The following is an 18,640-nucleotide window of genomic DNA, read 5'->3' as shown; positions in this document are numbered from 1 at the left end:
CCATTACAGGCCCCAATATATATTTCTGGAGATTCACTTGTTCAAAGATTCATCATGGAAACGAAAGAGAGAAGAAGAGGATAAGGATTCTGATTCATGGTCAGCTCCTTTATCTCCAAAAGTAAATGGAAACTGAACCCAAAAGCAAAATATCGATCTTGCTATATGCAATTGCTCAATTTCTCTGTTTACTGTCGACCAAGACTACCATAATGTATATTATCCATGTAACATTGTCTTTAAAATCACGTTCTTTAGAAAAAAATCTATATAGACGTAGAAACCAGATTTTACATTTAAAAGGAAATTCGAACAAAAGACAAAAACCAAAAATGAAAAAAAAAAAAAAAACCTAACAAGAGTAGAGAGATGCAAAGAAGAAAGGTTTCCTATTTTTTTATGCATGTAACTAACGAACAAGAAGAAAGAGAAAGAGTGATGTCATTTGCAGCTCATAAGCATAGAGTTGATCACGTGCATTATAAGTCTGACGGCAGAGATGTCGCTGCCCGGTGCGTTACGCTGGTGGTGCAAAATCTGATAAACCTGTTCAAAGATTGGGCGAGCGTGGACCGCAATCATCTGATCTGATGGGTTTATGGCTGCAACAACATCAGTCATCCAACCTAGCTTACGGGATGTGTCCTTGCTGATGTCACAAGATAGCTGCTGCAGCAGTGAAAGAAGCACGCCTTGGCTCAGTGGAAGCGGATTCATAGCCAGTAGTCCACGAAGATCCACCTGCATTGGTACAATGGAATCTTATGTAAAACTGATGGTTATCGGATCTTATGATGAGCGAAATCCAAACAAAAATTTCACCTGTGAGCAAAGCCATGACACTATAGAGACATCGCTTCTCTGTAGAGCCGAAGTGAAAGATTCTTCGTACTTGCGTTCAGATATCAACCTTGAGAGTTCTGCTGTTGGGTCCATAGGCGCTTCAACCTGAAACAAGCAGTAAGCATATATACTTGTCAAAACTCAAAAGAGACAACACCATTCAATGGGTCAGTAAATTACACCAGAGATGTGCAAACCTTTTCAAGAAGAGCACCTAAAGGTCCATTACTTAGTTGAGTAACCAAGGGATTTGATCCACCAGAACTAGCTCCAGCAGCTGCGAGAGCTAAGCGATTCCTTTGACTCTCGGCTAATTCATGATTTAGGGCTTGAGTAACTGATGATGCAGAACTAATGGTTTCCTGTACAAACGAGCAGCAACTTTAACATGCGGAAAACAAAAAAAGAAGCATTTTGCTACCATAACTGGTGATTAACCAAAAAAAAAAGCTGGAAGGATGATCTTCCAACATACCTTCAGAGTATGAGCAAGCTGGGAGTGTCCAGAGTCGAACCGTTGCTGGGCTGCACTTGTGTGCTCAGCCATCCCTTTCTGGAAGGTTGAGTCTACTTGCACAAACATGGCCTTGCATGCTCTCTCAAAGGACGGTATGACTGAAGATTCCAGACTTGACCTAAGACCTTCCTGAAGTTTTTATAAATGGCAGAAAAGATATGGATATAAGAGATCAACTGATTTTACACTAAACAATGATGCAGCTGATAACTGTATGTAAAGGACTTGTATATACATTTTATAAAGTATCATAAAACTAGGTTAAACTCAAAGTTTTACCTGGAGGGCTTGTCTACCAGACGTCTGAAATTGGGCTTGAATTTGCCTGGCTATGGTTGTTTCAAGCTTTGTAATAACAGATTTATCAAGCTGATTAACTGCTTTGTCACCAATTCCTTTCTGTATAAAAATCAGTTTTCGTTTTCAACAATGAACCTTAAAAATGAATCTTCTCATGAATCAACTCAATATATCTCGTAAATTACTAACCTGAAAGGATTCTGCGATTGCAGAGGAAACAGTTTTTTCAATAACTGGAGTTGCTGCACGTGCTAGGGATGGACCAACGGTAGCAAATTCCTTCTTCACCGTTTTCTCAAACATGGCATTTAACTCCTTGCTCATGAAGTTTGACGTTGCATTCACAATTTGTTGTGCATGGTCACGTAATGCCTTTTCATTCTTAAAAGCCTCCTCTTGAAAGCGGGCCAATAAAGCATCAGCATTTGACTTGCTGGATTTCTCTATCATTCTCCCTATAGCCACTTCAAGTCTTTTACCTTCTTTTACAATAGGGCCAGTGACAGCATTTGATAGTTGTCTCTGCATCTCCTTCTGTGAAACCATTATCTGGAAGGGAAATAATATTTCAGTTCAACAGATAAAACAACAACAACATTACCAAGGTACGTCTTAAGATGAAAAGCAATAACTTATCATTGATAAATGCCAGTTACAAAATCAAATCTGACTTATCGTTTTAAAACGAATCTAACAAAGATAGCAGTTTTGTGTCCAATCAAGGTTAAAACAAGTTAGTAGTGTATCAGTGAAATGATGCAAGAGTATAAAAAATGATATTGTTAAGAATAGGGTACTAATTAGTTTCAAGATCAATATGTCACCTGATTCATCGTTTCTTGCATAGCTAATAACTGAGGAAGCGAATCTGTCATGGGATGACTTAACCTCTCACATTGCTCACTGACGGATTCAGCCAGATCAGCAACATTTGAGGATGACAAACTGGGACCCTGGGAATTTTTGGCCTTCTGCTTCTTCCCTTTGCTATTTGTAGCTACCAACTGTGGAAGCCCACTAGATGAATCCGACTTGGGAAGGTTTGCAGACAAATCTCTTGAGTCAAGAACTCTTTCATCCCCAACTTGTAAAGGCTGTCCATATGCCACAGAGTCCTCTGGAATGACAGTTTCCTCAGTAATAGGATGACGGACTCTTGCTGTGAGATTGGAAGCCTGTGAGCAGAAGATTTGTTCTCTACTTTCTGAAGTGTGATTCGCAGTTTCTTCATGATAGTTGATTTCACCATTCTGCGTAGACCGTGCTTCACTTACTTCTTTGACCTCAACTTCTGTGCCTCTTGCATCATTATTCACGTCCTGAATATCAGCATTTCTATCCCTCTTGTCTTCAGTAGTAACGGAGGCTTCAGTGGATGAAACACCCATCAATATCTCTGAAGGAGTTACGAGATGAATAGGGTGTTTGAAGAAAGCTGATGGGCTTCGAATCCCAGACATATCATCATCAGGTTTAACATTCATGTCTTTGGTTCTAGAGCTTTCGTCGACAGAAGATACATTCAAACTATTTTCTCCAACATCATCATTTTGCCTATCAACAAAACAATCAGAAGGAGTGTGATAGCCAGAAAGTTTACTTGATAGTCTTGGACTTAGAGAATGTTGAGATGAAGGAGCATACGCAGAACCTGCATCACTGGTCTCAGAAGGCAGCCCAGAAGTTTTAGGCTCACCATTGGGGGGAACAATTACTGGTGATGTGGTCTCCGCTGATGCAGAACCCGCTGGAAAATTCAACGTATTAGCACTTTCCGATCTATTCACTAAAATAGATGGTTTAGGCACTGAATTAACTGATGGTAATTTGGTAGGTTTCAGTCCAGATGGTTCAAACATACTTTCAACAAGATTTGCTTCCCGTGACACACTAGAATCTGACTTCTCAAAACCCACATTCTCTGTAGGAGGTGGCAAGCACAAGCATAAGTCTAATGTATACTGCTGGATTGCTAGAGTCTGAACACAATAAACCTTAACAATGGGCTCTTCTGGAAAATCATTTGTCCCAATAAAACTCAATATGGGCATAGTGACTGTAAACTCTGACAGGTAATCCATCCGCGAATCAACAGGAGAATAACCATAGTCCAGATGCACAGCATATAAGGCGTTCCTTTTTGCGTTTGCAAGTAAAAGCAAGCCTGCTTCAGATAATGCTATTACTTGGTTAAAAAATGTCTCTTCAGCCCGTGGCTCAGTTGAACTTTTCAATTCAAGTGTCTGGGTACACCTCCATGATTCAGCATCAGCTGGTAAAAGCCACCCTTCTTCACCAGCAGAGACCCAGATTTTCATTTCTCGATTTAGAGGACCCTGTGAGAAGAACATTGCCAACACTAGCTGAGTTAGCAAATTGGCAGAAAGGAAAGCTACATTTACAAAATGTAAACTTAACACAGCAGGGCCAAGTAACATTATATAGCACTGTAAAAAGTATGTAATATTAATTAAAGAAAACTACCCCCGTGATAAGTATGATGTGATCAGGTCTTTCAGGGGATGTCACAAATGTGGCTGAGCTGACTGGATGTCCATCATGAGGCCTCAAAACTACGAGTGGTTGTGCCTTATTATCTTGCCATATCTTAACCTGTTGGTATAAAGAAGGAGTAAGACTCAAACACAAATATACTAGCTGTTGTAGAATGTGTTCAGGTGGTGAAGACACGATGCAAATGCAAGTCTATGATGAAACTCAAAAAACCTCTTCAACTTAGGATGAGCTATCAGAACCAAAAAGAGGCTGACGATTTTCAATTAATTGAACTTCGGTACCCATTAAGGAGCCAAACAGTTGAAGTTTTAGTTCTTTAAATATATTCAACTAAGGTTATGAATATGAGAAGACGGAAAATGATAAGAACAAACACAAACCGTGCCATCAACAGAAGAAGAAACCAGGCGCGTGGTCATCCATTGGCACATTGACAAATCTGTAACTTCCCCATCATGCTTGCCAACAATCTGAACACCATCAATCAGCTTATCAAGGGGACACTGGAGAGGTGCCTCAGCAGAGAATACTTCACCTCTGCCAACTTTGGTAGTATCAATTCGCAGCACATGTTTACCAATAGAAACTACCAAAATTTCCTGGAAAAAATGTGAATTTTCGCAATCAGAAGTATAGACATAATAGAGCGTAAATTTGAAAAGGTCATGATGTTCAAAGAAGCAATGTATGCATCTTCCCATGACAAGTTATCAAATACCTGTTTGTGGCAATGCCAACAAACACGTGGATGTTTGGTGTCTTGCTCTCCTAGTATTTGAAGAGCACAAACTATCTTTCCAGTTATCTGGGATTGATCATCTCTCTCAGATCCCTCAGAAATTTTCCACGCGAAAACTTTTCCATCTAGACTAACACTGTTTTAAAGTAATAGAAAAGTAGTCGGTATGAAAGCAAATGTAAACCACAAAGTAGAAGAAGCTTATAGTTCCAGAACATCACCTAGCCAAGAGATCAACATCTTCGGCAAAGAAAGCCATGTCCGTCACTCTCTGTACACAAAGACGTAGTTAGAACTGGTTGGAACAAAATAGTTCAATAATTAAAAAAAAAAAATTGCAGAATTGAAAAGCAACCTGAGAATGGCCTCTGAACAAAGACCTCAAAGCACTGTGTATATTAAGAACCCTAATGTTTCCTCCTTTCAATCCATAGCATATGTAGACCTTATTCACGGCGATTTGCCGACCCACTACAAGCTGAGGATCCGACCCGTATTTAGTAATCGGAGTCACCTCCAACTGCGGCTGAATCTCTCCCTGTAATCTCACGTCCACATCGTACACAGCGTGTTCACCAACCAACCGTCTTCCCTTAGGCAGCTTACAGCTGGGAACACGGATAGGACCCGAACCGCCAGGAAAAGACCGAGCGATCTCGTTGTGAGTCACTACCGGAAGCTGATGCGGAGGCTCTTGGTTAGCCACGGCGCCTCCGTTGTTGTTATTGTTGTTGTTAAGGAGAGCGAGGATGTGGGTTCCGGGATTGTGATTAACACGGGGAGATTGGGGATTGAGAGGTGGCGTGGGATAAGACAGCGTTCTCTGCGGAAGCAAGTTAGTCGCGGAGGAAGAGGAAGACACATCCTGTTGCGTCAGAGTCACCGGCGATGGTTGGGCTAAGGTACTCGGCGGCGCGTAGAGTTGCTGATTGTACTGGCTGTGAAGAAAAGGACCCGCCGGTGGAGGATAAGATGACGGCGGCGCCGGATAAGGGTTCGATGAAGTTTTGAAGATAGTACTGAGATCGAACGGAGGAGGATTGTGAGGGTTAGTATTACCGGGTGAAGACGCCATTGATTCAAAGATCGTCGAATCTAGGGTTTGCGATATCGGTATCAGAACAGAGGTGTAATTGGAATGTAGAAAAGAATCCACAAAAAAAAAAAGAAGACTCGGCGGATCTAAGCAAGAAATCGAGAGTCACAAAGAGAGAGAGAGAGAGAGAGGGAAGCGCGAAAAGCAAGAATAGAGAGACGATGATGACTTGAAAGTGAGAACAGCTAGAGAACTTTTGGAGACTTGCTTTTTTGATACTGGGGACGTCAATTCAATGACTAAAAGTTATGGGGTAATAATCGCACTTATAATACAATACGAGGGCGGTTCTGAACAAATTTAGATCTTATATATCGCATAATTAGTTTGGGCCTTGTTTCTATTTATGAAGCCCGAATAACAGTCCACCGAATCATTCGATAACTTCATAACAGTCCACGTCAGCACAAATCATTCTCTTCTGCTGAGTCTTGAGATATTAATTCTGATCTTGTTACCATAACTTGTTGCAATGATTGATGCCTAGTACTTGTTTTGCGTCTTTGGCTTAAGATTTATCTTAGGGAGTACACAAAATCATTAACAGAGAAGCATCTCTATACTTTCACCATGCTCTTATTCAGAAACCTGCAATTGCCAACAAAGATGGACATGGCACCTTTTGAAAACCTGACAAAGCAAGTGGTTACCACTTACCACACTAGGTTCTTGAGGAACTAGACCAAACAATAAACATCAAGATTTTGCTCTCTAATTGTTCAATTTCTCTGTTTTAGTGTCGTTTAGATTCAACTGATGTCTCCAAATTCACCTGTATGGCTGTATAACGTAATGTCACCTTCTTGACAACATCGACTTATATAAGACCATTTGAAAAATTCTACCAAATGAATTCGTTGAACCCTTTCTTCGCTCATAGGCTTATGTACACTCAAGGGACATGATTCTCTAATTATATATGCACCACCGCCCCTTCGTAAGCCTCCAATACTTATATATGACGTATGATGAATTATAAAACTATCCCTTTCTCCAGTAGTTATTATGCAACACCTAGCTGCCATCAACCCTTTTGCTCATTCTTAAACTTCTCTTAGCTTACTACGAATTTTTCACTGAGTCGAGGCATTTGTATAAATGAACACGGGACATATTTCCAAATAATGCCCCACCATCTATTCATTCAGAAGCTCCCCATGGCTATTCGGACTTTTTAGCCAAGTTAAGGCATTTGATAAATCAAGACAAACATATACATATCCTTACCATGCACCGCCACTTATAGACCTCAAATGAGCATATGATAAAAATTTTAGCCGAGCCAAACAAATATTGGGACCAAGTTTGTATCATGCACCACCATCCACCCTTTTTCTATCAATAAGCTTTGACAATATGGACTTTTAACTACAAAGAGGCATTTTTATTGACTTTTGGAACAGAGTATCATGTATCTTTTTCCCATTCATTAGCTCTTGATAGGCTGAGGCAATTGTATAAACTTTTCGGGACCAATTATCATGCATCACCGTGAGTTCCCGTTCATAGGCTCTTGATAAACGTATAATGGGGTTTTAAACCGAGTCGCCACCTTTGTATAGACAGCATGGGACAAAATGTCATGCAACAACATTAATCGCTTATAAGGCGTTATTTTATTCGAGGCACTTGAATTAGACAATCCAGAAGCAAGTTTCACACACCAGACCAGTTCCCGTTCTTAAGTTTAATATGTTTAGCTTTCAATGGGTTTTTCTTACCGATAGCCTTTGTATCATGATGAACCATACGCTTTTCCGTTTATAAGCTTACTATGATTTGCGTACATTGGGGTTGTAACCGAGGCATTTGTATGGACAATCCGGAACCATGTATTGTAGTATCATGCACCACACTCTTTCCCATTCCCAAGCTTATTAAGATTAGCTTCCAACGGGGTTGTACTTTTTTAACCAAGGCATTCTAATAGAGAATCTAGGATCAAGGTATATCATGCACCACACTCTTTCACATCCCCAAGCTTATAAAGATTAGCTTCCAATGGGGTTTAACTTTTGAACCAAGGCATTAAAGTAGAGATTCAGAGACATAAGTATTATGCACCATAGTCTTTTCAGATACTAAGCTTGTCAATATGGACTTTTAACCACAAAAAGGCATTTTTCTAGACATTTGGAACAGAGTATCATGCATCTTTTCCCGTTCATTCGCTCTTGGACGAGCTGAGGCAATTGTGTAAACTTTTCGGGACCAATTATCATGCATCACCATAATTTGCCGTCCATAGCCCTTGTATAGACAATTTGGGACAAAATGCCATGCAACAACATCAACCGATTGGCTTATAATGCGTTATTTTAACCGAGGCACTTTGAATAGACAATCCAGAAGCAGGTTTCACACACCAGACCAGTTCCCGTTCATAAGTTTAATATGTTTCGCTTTCAATGGGTTTTTCTAACCGAGAACATTTGTATCATGAACCAGACGCTTTCCCATTTATAAGCGTATTATGATTTGCTTGCATTGGGGGTTGTAACCGAGGCATTTGTATGGAAAATCCCGAACCAAGTACAATATCATGCACCACACTCTTTCCCATCCCCAAGCTTCTTAAGATTTGTTAACCGAAACAGAGCCTTTTTATAGATACTTGGGACAAAGTCTTACATCTTTTTTCCATTCATTAGTTCTTGTTTTCTTGATGAGCTGAGGCAATTGTATAAACTTTTCTGGGCCAAATATGCATCACCATCTACACTTTCCCATTCTTAAGCTCTTGATGAACTTACATTGCCTGTTTTTAACTGAATTATCGTAACCGATGTATAGACACTATGCAACAATATCCACCGATTGGCTTAGAATGCGCTGTTTTAACCAAGGCACTTAGAATTGACAATCCAGAAGCAAGTAGCACGCACTACACCAGTTCCTGTTCATAAGCTTATTATATGATTAGCTTACAATGGGTTTTTAACAGAGGGCATTTGTATAGGCAATACTCTTTATATCATTGAACCAGACTCTTTTCTATTTTATACGCTTATGATAATTAGCTTACAATGGGGCTGTAAGAGGCATCTGTATTACAATCCGGATCCAGGTATATCATGCACCACACTCTCACATTCCCAAGTCTTTCATTGGTTTTTTTCAATTTATTTTACCTTCTTAACCAATGCATTTGAATATAGAGAATCCGGGACCTAGTATCATGCACCACTCTTTTTCCATTCATGAATGTATTGAAATTAGCTTGCAGTGTGGTTTTTAACCAAGCAATTGTTTGAACAACGAGGGACTAGGACCAAGTACCATGCACCACACTTTGTCCATGTCATAAGCTTACTATGAATAGCTTACAATGGGGTTTTAACCGAGGCATCTGTCTGAACAACACGGGACCAAGTATCATGCACCACAATCTCCTTCCCATTCTCAAACATATTAAGATCAGCTCCAATGGGTTTTCAAGTTCAACCAAGGCATTTGAATAGGGAATCTGGGACCTAATATCATGCATAAAAGCTTAGTGGATTTAGCTTGCAATGTGGTTTTTAACCAAGGAAATTGTTTGAACAATCAGGGACTGGGACCAATTATCATAAATACACAACACTCTTTTCTCAATCATAATCTTATTGTGGTTTTTAACTGAGGCCAGGACAAGTATCATGCACCACAATCTTTTCACATCCCCAAGCTTATAAAGATCATCTTCCAATGGGTTTTTAACTTTTGAACCAAAGCATCAAAGTAGAGAATCAGGGACCTAAGCACCACAGTCTTTTCAGATTGAGCTTACACTTTGATAACTTAGAATGGGGGTTTTTAGAACAGTCGGGACCAACTTTTATGGGAGACAGGGACGAGAAATTTGTATAGATCGATTCCGGACCAAATAGTATGCACCACCACCAATATTTACTTTTCCCGTTTATAACCAAGCCGAAGCTTTTCTTTTCCAAACCCATCTCATCGGACCAATGTATATCATGCACCACACTGCGCCCCAATCATTAGCTTATTGTACATATAAGCCTAGAATGGGTTGTTTATTAACCGAGGCATCTGAGAATATGAGGGACCAAATCATATGCACCAACAGACCAATTTTTCCATTCATAACAAAGCCGAAGCTTTTGTTTATACCGATGTGTTTATTGAACAATCTGGGACTTATCGGACCAAGTATCATGCACCCAGTACACTCTGCCCCAATCATAAGCATAAGCTTTAGAATGGGTTATTTTATTAACCGAGGCATCTGAGAATAGAAGGGACCAATTAAACGGGACAAGGAATCACACCCATTCTTTTATTTCCTTACCGAGCCGAGGCATTTGTATATACTGATATGGGTATGAATAGCATGATTCATGAACCCTAAATCGAAAACAACAGAGACGAAACCTACATCAGTTGGCAGCAAAACCAGCTGCTGAAAACAGGAAACTAAAAGAACCCTAGAGATCGCAGCCGCATGAGGATTTGTGGTAGGTCTCTGATGAATGATATAAAAGTTCTCTACACACTATGTATATATATATAGAGAGAGAGAGAGAGAGAACTGGATCGATGACAACCACCGCCTAACGCGAAAAAGTGGAAATTTTCCAATTTCACTAATGGGCCTTTGAAGCCCAAAAATATAAAGTCTCTGTCTCGCAGTCAAACTAGGTTAATTAAGGAAGGAGCCAATCAAGAGAGAAAAAACAACCTAAACAGAGGAGGAAAAGGAAAAAAAAAGAAAAAAAAGAGACCGTTGTTGTTGTTATTATTATTGGGTTGGGAATTTTTTTATTTTGATTAGCTTTAAAAGCAAGAAATAGGCGTAACGTCCACACAGCACAGCACAATTCCAATTCTCTTCTTCTTCTTTCTTTATATCATCTCTATCTCTATCTCTCTTTGCTTTCTCTTTAACCCACTAAATTTATCATCTCTCTCTCTCTCTCTCCACAATTCTCGCCAACTAAACCAACAAACAAAACTCCATCTCTCTTATATAGAAAGAGAGAGAGATTGTTCAAACCTAAATCAAAGACGAATCTCGGAATCTCCGGAGACGAAACTTTATTAGAAAAAAAAACAGAGACGAAACGGAGGAGGATCGAAGATGTGTTGCGGAAGGATATGCATGATGTGCACGTGTTTGGTATTGGTGGTGATCGCGATTGGGTTTGTATTTGGATTCGGCGTTTTCAAGGATGGATTTCACAAGATCCACGACTCTGTTCATCTCCAATGCGATCCCAGATTTGGTTGCGGCGCTCCTCTTGGACGTCGCGGTTACGGTTTCCCAGCTCCGCCTGGTATTAACTAGCTATAGTGTGATCTCATGATTTTGTTTTTGTCGTCTTTGAATTCCAAATCTTGGGTATAATAGCGATTCTTTAGGGTTTTTTTATTTATTAACAACCATTGTTTTGCTTTTTTTATCTTCTTCTTTATTAACTTTCCCCCGAGTTTCTCTTCTCACATGGACTATACTTGTGCGCATTCGTGGAATGTTTCATTAAATTAGATTTTAGTTTCTTGACCTTGTTATTAAAACTTATGATTCAATATTTTTGTCTTTCTTTCGATTCAATTCCACCAAAAAAAAAAAAACGTAACGTATGTGATTCGTATTCATCATATAACAAAAAGCTTCCGCAGCTTTTAAGCAATAAATTTATTTCAGATAAAGACCACAATTAAAAAGATGCCTAATTAGCCTATAGCATAATAATTCTATCAGAAATAATACACAAGAGAAGAATAAAAGGAAAATAATAAATTTTTTTATTCTTATCTATAAGGAACAGTAAGATTCTCCATGACCAGAAAAGTAAATATTCTCGCTCGGTACGGCTAAACGTCTTCCTAATTTACATAAATAACCCATCTTTACCAATTCTATTATAAAAAAAATGTAAAGTTATATCTCAAATCAGTCGATGACATTATAAACGGTCGGGGCTAAGCAACAAACAAAATAGGTTAATTAATAAACCAGGGGTAGTTCCGGGACTTAGTAGAACACTCTGGGTCAAGTAGCGGGTTCAGGGTAAATTTGGCTTCTCTCTCTCATAAGACAAGAGTAAAACCATAAGTAAAGCAACCTCTCCGGGAGTCACAGAGTCTCTGAGTTTATAAACACAATTGACCAAAACAAGTAAAAAAAGAGGAGACCGAGAAAACCCAAAAAAAAAACCCGACGACGATTACAAAGATGAGGATCACTGTTATGACCGCCGGTGAACAAATCATCTCTCTTGATGTCGATTCTAATGAAACCGTAAGTCTTTTTTTCTTCTGAAAAAACCCTAAACTTTCCTGATTCCTCGGGTTGTAGTTAATCACAATGTACTTGTCAAAATTTGCTCGATGGTGGTTCTTGGAACTTGGGTTTCACTACTTTATTTCACTGATTCGTCCAAGTTTTGTTTTTTTTTTGTTTTTTCTTTTGTTTATGCTGATCCTTAAAGTTTATTTGTTCTGTAGGTTGAGAATGTTAAAGCCTTGCTCGAAGTTGAGGTAAAGGGTTCCTTCTTCTCAGATCTCTTTTGTCGATTTATGTTTCCTGGAATTGTGTTTGGCTCTTGCTACTGAGAAAAAAACAAAAAATCAAAGATTGAAGCTTGAATTCTGCTGGGGTTTATGGGATTTTTAGAACTTAAGCTAATTTTTTTTTCTTTTTTGTTGTATCAATGAGCAGTCCAATGTTCCGATTCAGCAGCAGCAGCTGTTGTATAATGGAAACGAGATGGGGAATTCCGATAAATTGAGTGCCTTGGGTGTTAAGGATGATGATTTATTAATGATGATGGTTTCCACCAATTCCTCATCTGGGTACGGTGGATTTTACTACTACCTCTTGCTTCTCTGTTTTGTAATTTTGGATATTGGTGTTTGTGATATATGATCCCTTGTTTTTGTCTCATTTGTTGGCTTTTCTCAGTGGTGCTGCACCAGCAACAGGGAGTGATTTGGGCATGAATCCTGATGGGTCAGCTTTGAACCCTGCAGCCTTTCAACAACACGTTAGGGGTGATTCTAATCTTATGGGACAGCTATTTCAGGTATGAATTGATTGTAACTGGCTTAAAAAGATGACATTCTTCTTTGGCCTTCGTTTATGACACTGTTTCCTTGGCTTTGAATATTGTGAATTGCAGACAGATCCCGAGCTTGCGCAAGTGATTTCTGGAAGTGATTTGAATAAGTTACAAGATGTGTTACGTGCACGGCATCGTCAGCGATCTGTTTTACAGCGTCAAAAGGAAGAGGAACTCGTAAGCCTTTTTTCAATATAAATGAGTTTCAGTAATCAGGATTACTAGTTCCGAAAGAGTTGATAGCTTCTCAGTTTTTCTACACATTAAGTTACATCTACCACTATCAAAGAATTCTGCTTATGTATTCCCCACCCTTGCAGGCCCTTCTCTATGCTGATCCTTTTGATGTTGAAGCACAGAAGAAAATCGAAGCTGCAATTCGACAGGTTAATGGTTCTTACACAAGTTACATGTACCGGACTCTTGTATTACTTTAGTTACAAATAGCTCTTGTGGTTTACTGGATGCAATCCTTCAGTTTGGTTAGGTTCTTGTGTTCTCCTAATTTGTTTGTTACCTTTTCAAGTCATTTCTGAATTTTGGTGCTGTCTTGATACATTTGATCAGAAAGGAATTGATGAGAACTGGGAAGCTGCCCTTGAACATAATCCTGAAGGTTTTGCTCGGGTGGTATGTGTGCTTGCGTTTAGTATGTTTTGAACTACTTAACCTCTTTGTACACAGACATGATTTCTTTTGTTTTTTGCTTCCATCATTTCCTTAGATAATGCTTTATGTGGATATGGAGGTCAATGGCGTACCTTTGAAGGTAGAATTTAGCAACCAGATTATAACCTCTTTTTACCTTGCTATCTATTTTAAAAATTTATCGGTCTCTCAGCGCGCTTAAAGCACTCCGTAGACCATCTTGTTGTTCTGAACCTATATTTTACACCATCTCCAGGCATTTGTTGATAGTGGTGCACAGTCGACAATTATATCCAAGAGTTGTGCTGAGAGATGCGGGTAACTTGCGTTATTTATTTCTTCTGGCACTTCTTTTAATATAACATGATGGAATAACTCACCAGTCTTGTTAAATATACACTTTCAGATTGCTGAGACTAATGGATCAGCGCTATAAAGGTATTGCTCATGGTGTTGGCCAGTCAGAGATATTAGGCCGCATTCATGTTGCTCCAATAAAGGTATTGCTCATGGTGTTGTACATCCGATCTTTTTTCTTATAAATGAGTTGCCTTGTTTTTCTGGTTTATTGTTCTTTGCAAAAGACATTGAAATTGCGTAACTTGCAGATTGGGAATAACTTTTACCCATGTTCATTCGTGGTGCTGGACTCACCTAACATGGAATTCCTATTTGGCCTGGATATGCTGCGTAAGCATCAGGTACAGTCTCCATCTTTTGACTTTGGATATTTTGGATCCTGTTTCAACCAAATGCAGCGCTGTTACTGTCTTCGTCTCTTTGTAGTGCACTATAGATTTGAAGGAAAACGTCATGACTGTTGGAGGAGGAGAGGTCTCTGTTCCCTTTTTGCAAGGCTAGTTCTCTATTACCATCTCATTCTTGAAAATGATGAGCCTTTTTATGTTCGTTATCTTTGTTTTCAATTAACCTGGAAAAAAAAACTGTACTTACTTCAGAGAAAGACATCCCTTCCCGATTTCTTGATGAAGAACGTGTTCTTAACGAAGCATCTGGCTCTGGAGCAACGGTAAGAACTTTTACATGCTGTCTTTCTTTATAATTGGTTTTGAGGAAGAACTATATTTCAAAATAATTTTTGTATCAAAAACTTTTGGTCCAATAGGTTCCCTCTGGGTTTACAGAGAAGAAGAATAACACGGTTGCAAACCCAACGAGTCAACAACCTAAAAGGCAGAACACATCAGAGGTAAAAATCTGTGTTTAAAGTTTTAGTCTCACTTCTTTTGATTCCTCTTTGTCTCCATTAATCATTTCATCATGTAATCCATAGGGACCTGAATTTGAAGCAAAGATTGCAAAGCTTGTGGAGTTAGGCTTCTCCCGCGAAGCAGTGATTCAAGCTCTCAGATTGTTTGAAGGAAACGAAGAACAAGCCGCTGGCTTTCTCTTTGGAGGCTGAGGGTTAAATTAAACTGGTTCCATATACCAATGGCCAACAAATTGTGATTTAAAGAGACTCTTCACATTCTGCTTCTATTCCTCATTTTCTTTTTTGTATTTTATAGAACAAAACATAAGGAATGCAAAGACCATGTCATAAGTTATCTCTCCATTGTATGCTGTCGAATAATCAGACTATAGGGTCTACAAAAATGCAATGCAAGTGTTCTTATATTTCTTTTAATAAGAGTGTTTGATTTGGTTCCCTTTTAAAATTGATACAACCTTCCAACGAGTTCAATAGCAACAACAGAATTCAAATAACTTTCATTTAAAGAACACCATAACATTTTGTTTCGGCAAAATTTCATTACAAAGATCACTCGGACAAAACCAAATTAATGTTCCAAAATTTCGCCATTAAAAATATCTATTCGTTTAATCTAGCAGAGACAGATCTGAGCTTCGAGTAAACTTTCCCAGCTGGAGATCCCATAATAAGACTGCAAAGTGAACTCCTTGCGACTTTAATATTAGTGAAAGCTCCCAAGATATGAATCCTAGTGTCAGCAATCACAATCCTAGTCTTGGTCGAGTTCTCAATAGCAAACTTTGTCTTCCCTCCTTTACCAGACAATCTACCAATGGCCCGAGACAAGTGCTCTCCTTTCAGAGTCTTGACATCCTTAATCTCAAACGACTCAACATACAGCTCGTCCATCCTCAGAAGAGAGATAGCATCAGGGATATCAAAACCAAGCATAAAAGCGTGTACAAAATCAGCAGACTTCTGGAGATTACTGATGTCAGGAGTGTCAGCTCGGGTTTTAAGCTCGACTTTGCGGGCTTTGAGATTCATCCTAATGTCAACCTTCATCTGATCGTAAATGGGTGTGTAGATATCTAACCATGCTTTCTTGAGAGGCGAGTATCTGTTTGGTGGGACTGATATTTTCCTGAATTGGACTTTACCATCAGACATTTCATGAGCTTTCAAAGGCTTGAAGGTTGGTTTAGCCGGTAGCGGCGCCGTTTGTGTTGCTGTCTCAACTTCCATCTGAGTAGACTCTGCCATTTCTTCGATTAGTAACTGTTACCTACAAGCTATGAATAAAACAACATCCATAAGCAACCAAACACACTATCAAAACTTAAATTCATGTGTTTCCTACTAGTTATTAGTTAACAGAGGCCCCAAAAGATTAAGCAGATCTCATAACTCCAGCTACACCATATTGGTTACACCAAAAAAAAAAAAGTAAATTGAACACAACCCATATAGATACATACAACTCGAATGGTTACACTAATATCTGAAATTACAAAAACCTCGAGAAATTTCTGATGCAATTAGATTCAATTGACCTCTTAAGGAGCTTTCAAGAGAAAGAGATTGATCAAGAGCTATGAAAAGATTGAAAATTTCAAGAGTACCTGAAACTTTGATTGGGATCTGATGGCGGGAGGACGAAACAACTGAGAGGAGAGCTGCTGCGACGGATGCAGAGGAAGTTTTCTGTTTTATGATACGAAGGGTTTTTAAAGCTTAGGGTTTTATCCAATGTCGCCGGACTTACACGACTCCGTTTTGGTAAATTCTATTTAAAAAATCTACCGATTGGGTTTGTGAAGCCCATAATAGCTTTCTTTAAATTCGGCCCTTATATAGCCCAGTTAAATTCATTTAGTAATGAGTGATCTAAAGAATATTCTCTAATAACTAGTTCTATATATGTTACCAAAGATAGGTAATTAGAAGATCCAAACTTAGAAGTAATCTATTCATAGTAAACTTCAATCAAACAAAAAACCTTCGGTTTACTTTAGTTCGTTTCACCAAACAAATTCAGGTCAGCAAAAATTTCTCAATTCTATAGAGCACAATTCCAAGTTCTTAAATCTCTTCAACCAAACAATATTCAATAATGAGAATTGTAAACCTGAGGCGGCTAAGCCTGTGGGTTTTTTTATTCAGGCCTCATTTATACCGATAAAGATTTCAAGAAACAACAACATACGAGAAATGTTTAATCAGTCCAGCTCTGTCTCGTTAATCTACGTAGTTGAAATCGCCAATACAACGCAAAACGTAGACGTCACTTGGTCTAAAACCATCTCTTCACATTCCTTAACCATCAAAACCAATAATCCCACTGACGAACAACAGAATCATCATCAACAACAGCAGGTGAAGATAGATCTTTCAGGTTCTTCGTTTTGGGCTAAAAAGGGTCTCAAGAGCCTAGAAGCTAACGGGACAAGGGTTGACGTATACTGGGATTTTCGTCAAGCCAAATTCTCCAACTTCCCTGAACCTTCATCTGGCTTCTACGTCTCCCTCGTATCCCAAAACGCCGTGGTTTTAACGATCGGTGATCTAAAGAAGGAAGCTTTGAATAGGACGAAGAAGAAGCCTTCAGCCACAGAAGCTGCCTTGGTCTCTAAGCTAGAACACGTCCACGGGAAACGTGTTTTCTACACGCGCACGGCGTTTGGAGGTGGGGAGTCGCGGCGGGAGAATGAGGTGGTGATCGAGACATCTCTCTCGGGTCCTAATGATCCAGAGATGTGGATCACGGTTGACGGTGTGCCGGCGATTAGGATCATGAATTTGAATTGGAGATTTAGAGGAAACGAGGTTGTGACCGTGAGTGATGGTGTTTCTGTGGAGATCTTTTGGGACGTTCATGATTGGTTGTTCGAAACCTCTGGCTCGTCTAGTGGGTTGTTCGTGTTCAAGCCTAAAGCAGGATTCGAGTCTAGAAGTCTTAGCTATAATGGTGGCTATGTTGATGGAGATGGTGACGGTGATGTTGAGGGTGATGTTAATGATCTGGAGGATGATTCGTCTCCCAAGTATTGTCATGTTCTTTATGCCGTCAAAGTTTGATTTAAGAATTGGTGGAAGAGTCTTTTTTTTTTTTTTTTAAATAATATGATTAAGAAGCACCATGTCAACAACTAGAAAGTCCATTTATATGATTTGTTAAAAGTCAATATTAGTTTTGTTAGCTACGTACGTAGTTAACTATTTAGCATGATCCTCCTTTGTATGTTTCCTTAATACTGTCTATCTATTTGTAATGTTTGCATTTCATAGTGTAGTAGTCTAGTAGATCTGTAGATATTCTTGTGATGGTCGTGTGGTCATGTTTTGGTCGGACTCATTTGTAAATTTGTGTTGGCCTATGGTTGAATTTTTGCAAAACAAGTTAAATTTGTACTTTCCTGTCCGAAGTCGGATCACCTAACTAAGGTAATATAACTAATGATAAACATGTTCCCTGTGTATGACTTTTCATATATATATCTGATTTGATATCTGTAATTAGGTTCTATGTAAAAATCACTAGAGAGTAAATCATTAAATAAAATACACATCCCCAAATTCTTATCACCCCGCCGCAAAATGCTAGATGACTCACGCGCACGTTAGCAGCTAGATGAATCACGCGCACGTTAGCAGCTAGATGAATCACGCGCACGTTAGCAGCTAGATGAATCACGCG

The 18,640-nt window shown here is 39.1% G+C and overlaps 5 protein-coding genes across 6 annotated transcripts; 3 read left to right on the top strand and 2 right to left on the bottom strand.

Annotated features, from left to right (window-relative positions):
• Window positions 1-253: 253 nt before the first annotated feature.
• On the bottom strand, window positions 254-6,292 carry LOC104777700 (enhancer of mRNA-decapping protein 4). Of its 2 annotated transcripts, XM_087451591.1 has the most exons (13): window positions 5,272-6,249; window positions 5,138-5,187; window positions 4,896-5,052; window positions 4,558-4,776; window positions 4,145-4,273; window positions 3,522-3,996; window positions 2,485-3,407; window positions 1,850-2,209; window positions 1,640-1,759; window positions 1,319-1,489; window positions 1,041-1,205; window positions 823-948; window positions 254-741 (listed from the first exon to the last, which is right to left on the bottom strand). In XM_087451591.1, the coding sequence occupies exons 1-13, from the start codon at window positions 5,989-5,991 to the stop codon at window positions 442-444; spliced, it is 3,915 nt and encodes a 1,304-aa protein (XP_087307717.1). In that variant the 5' UTR covers window positions 5,992-6,249; the 3' UTR covers window positions 254-441. The 2 variants fall into 2 exon arrangements, with proteins under 2 accessions (XP_087307717.1, XP_010500304.1); XM_010502002.3 differs by having other exon boundaries at window positions 2,485-3,996; window positions 5,272-6,292.
• Window positions 6,293-10,950: 4,658 nt separating this feature from the next.
• Window positions 10,951-11,546, top strand: LOC104777691 (uncharacterized). Its single transcript, XM_010501990.3, has one exon. The coding sequence runs from the start codon at window positions 11,096-11,098 to the stop codon at window positions 11,300-11,302; it is 207 nt and encodes a 68-aa protein (XP_010500292.1). The 5' UTR covers window positions 10,951-11,095; the 3' UTR covers window positions 11,303-11,546.
• Window positions 11,547-11,909: 363 nt separating this feature from the next.
• Window positions 11,910-15,375, top strand: LOC104765105 (protein DNA-DAMAGE INDUCIBLE 1). Its single transcript, XM_010501982.3, has 15 exons — window positions 11,910-12,259; window positions 12,466-12,498; window positions 12,680-12,813; window positions 12,923-13,043; window positions 13,140-13,256; window positions 13,400-13,465; window positions 13,647-13,709; window positions 13,804-13,848; window positions 13,984-14,045; window positions 14,134-14,227; window positions 14,336-14,428; window positions 14,514-14,583; window positions 14,687-14,757; window positions 14,854-14,937; window positions 15,022-15,375. Exons 1-15 carry the CDS (start codon window positions 12,194-12,196, stop codon window positions 15,148-15,150), a joined length of 1,248 nt encoding a protein of 415 aa, XP_010500284.1. The 5' UTR covers window positions 11,910-12,193; the 3' UTR covers window positions 15,151-15,375.
• A 57-nt stretch (window positions 15,376-15,432) lies between these two features.
• Window positions 15,433-16,700, bottom strand: LOC104777666 (uncharacterized). Its single transcript, XM_010501961.2, has 2 exons — window positions 16,566-16,700; window positions 15,433-16,235 (listed from the first exon to the last, which is right to left on the bottom strand). The coding sequence occupies exon 2, from the start codon at window positions 16,204-16,206 to the stop codon at window positions 15,562-15,564; it is 645 nt and encodes a 214-aa protein (XP_010500263.1). The 5' UTR covers window positions 16,207-16,235; window positions 16,566-16,700; the 3' UTR covers window positions 15,433-15,561.
• A 272-nt stretch (window positions 16,701-16,972) lies between these two features.
• On the top strand, window positions 16,973-18,356 carry LOC104777658 (uncharacterized). The gene has a single exon (XM_010501949.2). The coding sequence runs from the start codon at window positions 17,155-17,157 to the stop codon at window positions 18,019-18,021; it is 867 nt and encodes a 288-aa protein (XP_010500251.2). The 5' UTR covers window positions 16,973-17,154; the 3' UTR covers window positions 18,022-18,356.
• Window positions 18,357-18,640: the final 284 nt, after the last annotated feature.

This window comes from Camelina sativa, chromosome 1 (assembly GCF_030686135.1).
Source record: "Camelina sativa cultivar CO46 ecotype springtype chromosome 1, ASM3068613v1".
NCBI classification, from domain to species: Eukaryota; Viridiplantae; Streptophyta; class Magnoliopsida; order Brassicales; family Brassicaceae; genus Camelina; species Camelina sativa.
The sequence above is the reverse complement of the archived record's forward strand: the minus strand, read 5'-3'. Positions and strand labels throughout refer to the sequence as shown.